Source organism: Quercus robur, chromosome 7 (assembly GCF_932294415.1).
Source record: "Quercus robur chromosome 7, dhQueRobu3.1, whole genome shotgun sequence".
NCBI classification, from domain to species: Eukaryota; Viridiplantae; Streptophyta; class Magnoliopsida; order Fagales; family Fagaceae; genus Quercus; species Quercus robur.
The window spans coordinates 17479003-17483983 of record NC_065540.1 but is presented as its reverse complement, the minus strand read 5'-3'; the positions used below and the strand labels follow the sequence as shown (position 1 = coordinate 17483983).

At 35.6% G+C, this 4981-nt stretch overlaps 1 protein-coding gene across 1 annotated transcript; it reads left to right on the top strand.

Annotated features, from left to right (window-relative positions):
* Positions 1-219: 219 nt before the first annotated feature.
* On the top strand, positions 220-4708 carry LOC126692561 (uncharacterized). The gene is made up of 5 exons (XM_050388199.1): positions 220-588; positions 1378-2311; positions 3336-3431; positions 3576-3712; positions 4309-4708. Exons 1-5 carry the CDS (start codon positions 356-358, stop codon positions 4463-4465), a joined length of 1557 nt encoding a protein of 518 aa, XP_050244156.1. The 5' UTR covers positions 220-355; the 3' UTR covers positions 4466-4708.
* The last annotated feature ends 273 nt before the right edge of the window (positions 4709-4981 follow it).

Here is a 4981-nt window from a genome sequence, read left to right as displayed (position 1 = left end):
ATTTACAGAAAATTTCATCCTTATCAATTGCAATTAGATAACATTTATTTAAAAAACAATTTATCTAATAAAACCTTAAAATTTTGACAGCCCAATCATATTGATCACACCACCACCCCCAAGCCCAGGCCCATTGGGCCCAGGTCTGGCCGGCACACCCACACACTAAAAGCAAAAACGGCATCGTTTTAAATATCTGAGAAAACAGAGTCTTACTATTGTACCAAACAGCCACGTCACAGTCGTCGTCCTAAATTCACAGTTGGTTCCTCCTTCTTCTTCTTCTTCAAAGGTCGCTCTCTATAGAGAGAGAGAGAGAGAGAGAGAGAGAGAGAGAGGGAAATTAGGGAGAGGCATGGATTTAGGGTTTTTGATTGTAGCGTTGTTGATGTGCGTTAATGGAGTGAGGGGTTCGATCCACGAATACAGAAACGAAGGGTTTATTCCACAGTCAAATGACTCAAATGCTTTTTTCTTCCATGGCGGCAGTGAAGGCCTTTACGCTTCGAAGCTCCTCCACTCCTCCTCAATTTCCCAAGATACTGGCAACAACAATAACCCTACCCTTAAGGGCAAGTCCTTCATCAGGTTACTCTCTATCTCTCTCTTTAATTTTTGACTTAATTGCTTCATAATCAAACTAGATTATCACTTAATTTTCTGTTTACAGCCTTAATTTCATGCTCTACTCTAGTAATCCAGCTTAGCTTGTGAACTGAAAGAAATTTTGTGTATCAGATTGTGCTTATGAAATTATAGGGTGCATAAGTGCGTTTGTATAAGCCGTTCAAAAATGGTGTTTTGAGTTTAAAATGAGCGTTTGTAAAAAAAACTATGAGGAATTGTTGTTACAAAAGCAAAGCAGAGTTTTGGGTTTTAAAAACGCTCCCGAAATGCTTAACCAAATAGATCCTATATGATCATAGATTTTTTAAAGAATTTGATCTGTCTAGGGCAGTAAATGATCCGAGCCAAGTATTAAAACACAAGCCCAGATTTTCATGCTTGATCACAAGCTACTTGATTGAACTATGGCTAGAATTTATACCACTTCACAAATTTATTCTAATGATTAATAATCTATTATTAGGTGAAAGGAATGATTCTCTCTTATGAACTTATAAAATTTGATTGAACAATGTTGTATTGTTAAATATTATATATAGTTTTGCTACAAAAATGGACTATTTATGTTACCTATAAATTACAAATTATAATTTGATATCAAGTCTATATAAAATGTATTTTTATTAAGCTATACATATAAATAGACTTAAAAAATTCGGTTTTGACATCCATGTTTTATCATATGTGCTGAAACTTGCAATGCTGGGAGTTTTATTTGTTGGGGATGGAACTGTTGTTGTCAAATTTCAGGTTTGAAACTGTTACTTTTGTGAGGACGGAAGAGTCTGCTAGTAAGCAGCCTGAGATGCAACAGAACACGGGGTTGGTGGAAGCTATCATACTTGAGGTAAAAGACAGGAAAAGGATTGGAGGTTCTTTCCTAAACTCCAATTTGATATGCTGCAACCCGAGGCTTGCAGATGCTGGATCCTGCAAATTAGGAGAGGTTATTATACAAAAAAATAAGGATAATCCTGACTGGCCTAAACGCATTAAAACCTTCTTTGCAGGAAATAATAGAGAAACTAAAGTAGATACCACAGATGTTGAAATAAATAGTACTGGAATGTACTACCTTTATTTTATGTTTTGTGATCCGAATCTTAAGGGCACATTAATCAAAGGAAGGACTGTGTGGAGGAACCCAGATGGTTATTTACCTGGGAAGATGGCTCCTTTGATGACATTCTATGGTTTCATGTCTTTAGCTTACCTTTTACTTGGTCTACTCTGGTTTCTAAGGTTTGTTCAATTCTGGAGGGATATTACACAATTGCACTACCACATTACAGCTGTAATTGCTCTAGGAATGTGTGAAATGGCTGTCTGGTACTTTGAATATGTCAATTTCAATTCAACTGGACGTCGACCTATGGCCATTACTTTGTGGGCTGTAACTTTTAGCTCTGTAAAGAAGACTTTGTCTCGCCTTCTTCTTTTGGTTGTATCAATGGGCTATGGTGTGGTGAAGCCAACTCTCGGTGGTTTAACCTCTAGAGTACTTCTTCTTGGTGCAGTATATTTTTTTGCAACAGAGGCACTTGAGCTAGTTGAACACTTGGGGAACATTAATGATTTTTCTGGAAAGACAAAGTTATTTTGGGTCCTACCTGTCGCTTTCCTGGATTCCTGCTTTATTCTATGGATTTTCTCATCATTATCAAGAACTCTAGAAAAACTTCAGGTAACTTTCTATTTCATCTGTTCCTATTTCCACGCTACCAATGCTTAAGTATAAATCTTAAAAGGAACCAATGGATGACGCATCACTAAAATTTAGTTGTTGTTGTTGTAATGGTTAATCTTTATCCATGGGCAATGGTTCTTGATGTTGGGTAGACATACTTTATTTGATTTATCCACCATTAAATTATTGGGAAAAAAAGAAAAAAATTTAGGCCATTACATTTCAACAAAAGACTCATGCCAAAGTTTTGTAGATTTGGTAAGCGATTGCAATTTGATAAAAGACCCATATGAAGTTCCATAGCAGCATAGCTTTGGTGTATCATTTTTGTTGGTTGGTCCAGTCTATTGCTCTTTTCTTATGCCTACTTCCTAAGCTTGTTTTAGGCACATTTATTTGTTTATTGGGCCTCAGGAATTCCTTTCAATCAACAAGGAATTGATTGGATATATTATCCATATTGTTAACTCTAGCTGTAAACCTTTTAGCTCAAAATTAAAATAATTCTGTGCATTGATATGAATTTGTGAAGAATGCTAGTTTTTATTGAGTAGAGCATATCTTGGTATAAAAAAATTATTATATTGTAGTACAAAAGTTGTGACATTGTTTCATGGTTGTGTTCTAGATAAATCCCATTAAAGTTTATTCGAGGCTAGCTCTCTGAATGCAAACCTGGCTAACTGGCCCATCCTCTTGCCACAATTTGAATTATTTATGTCTCCCAATTTTTTTTTTTTTTTGGCATAGATCTTAGGAGCACACCAACAATAAAATGTTATGATGAAAATATCTGTGTATAATGATGTGTGTGGATGTATTTACATGTCTATGGATGTGGCTTGTCCCTAACAAATATCCCAGTATCTTTAAGAATATGCAAGTGGTTAGTTATATAACATTTTTGTAATCTTAAGCAATATATAATTTTATCAGCTTAAATCCTGAACATTCTGTCTATCTTGGTGCAATATTTGATATGAAATTTTTGCATGCTCTACTCTGGTTATTGTGGATGCAGGTAAGGAGAAACACAGCTAAACTGGAACTCTATCGCAAATTTACTAATTCTCTTGCAGCATCTGTGCTGCTCTCTATTGCTTGGATTGGCTTTGAGGTAATTCTTGTGTTGGCCAAATAATATGCAATTCCACAAGTTACATCAATAGATGAAATTTGGTGGATTGTTTTGTATTCTCATTTACATATTGATCTTGAAGAATACTGATAACTAGGTTCCTTTTGACTTGTGTTGACTCAGCTATACTTCAATGCAACTGACCCTTTGAGTGAGCTGTGGCAAATTGCCTGGATCATTCCAGCATTCTGGATTCTACTTGCGTACTTTCTCTTGGTGGTAATATGTATCCTCTGGGCTCCTTCACGTAACCCAACTAGGTACTTGCTCTGACATACCACTTGATTCTTCTTTTATGTTTTTTTACTTGCTGCACATGCTTCCTGGGCGGTGATGGTTTGTTTTGCCTCTAATGGTTTATACAGGATCATATGTGTGCAGGATTCAGTGATTAAGAGAGAATAGTAAAAGAAAAAATTAAATTGACCAAAACAGTAACTAACATTCTCCTGATATTTCCTTGTTTAAGTTTCATGATTTCTATGGATAAATTATAGTTGTATAAAAGGTAATGGAATGACTTCCTTTTGTAAATATCATCTGAAGTGTGAATTCACCTAATTAAATAGGTAATGCTAGGAATTTTAACTTCACTTTGGAGAATTAAGACAAATCTGGTTTCAAGCAACTGTCAATTGTGCTACAATACCAAGAAAGATGGGAGTTCTCTAGGTCAAGTGTCATTTTATGGACCTAACTTTCCAAAGTGTTCGTTTTTCCTTTCTCTTCTTTAGTTCTTTTGGTGGATGGTTTGAGAATATAAATGGTAGTCACCATATTAGTATCTTTGCTTTTCTTATATTTTTTAAAACAATCACATTAATATACTACTCTTAATTTGGTGGTGGACTTGTAGATATGCATATTTAGAGGAGACAGGAGATGACTTTGATGAGGAGGGTATCTCATTGACAAGTGGTGCATTGGTGAGCGGGGATGTGGCGGGTAAGCTGGAAAGGAAGGGCCTGAGTGCTGGGCTTGGAGAAGATCTTGAGGAAGATAAGCGAGAATAGATGTTTACCTGCCCCTGTACAATGGAGCTCTTCGTTTGCTATCTAGGAATCCCTGTAAATCTCAATATTCAATCTGTCCGTAGAAAGGGCTTGTAAAAAGGACCAAAAAATTGCAATACTGGTAAAATCTAATAGTCGAAACTGTAAGGGTCTGACCAACATTAACTTGTGGAACGAAACAAAAAAGAGAATTTTAGTAAAGCTCAAGAGAAGGGACAACAGGCCATTACTTGGTCCATAAAAGCGCCACTCCTTTGGATTTTACCTTCATTTCGAAGGTATGATGCACAATTACTTTTATCTAGTAACTACAGTATCTTCTCATAAAATAAAAAAATAAAAAGAAGCTATGGTTTCTTAATTATTTTATTATTAAGATATTTTATATTTATTGGTTTACCTATCAAACCAAAAGATTTGGGTCCAACAGCATTATATGTTGTGGATTCTTCGTGCAACCATTTCAACCATGCTGGTTTTGTATTTATAGGGAGGTAATGTGAAGACACTTAGATT

Excerpts from the sequence above, each read along its gene's own strand:
- LOC126692561 (XM_050388199.1), top strand. The coding sequence starts at position 356 with ATGGATTTAGGGTTTTTGATTGTAGCGTTGTTGATGTGCGTTAATGGA. Across the intron at positions 589-1,377 it reads AAGGGCAAGTCCTTCATCAG|GTTTGAAACTGTTACTTTTG; the intron begins GTTACTCTCTAT and ends GTCAAATTTCAG. Across the intron at positions 3,432-3,575 it reads TTGCTTGGATTGGCTTTGAG|CTATACTTCAATGCAACTGA; the intron begins GTAATTCTTGTG and ends GTGTTGACTCAG.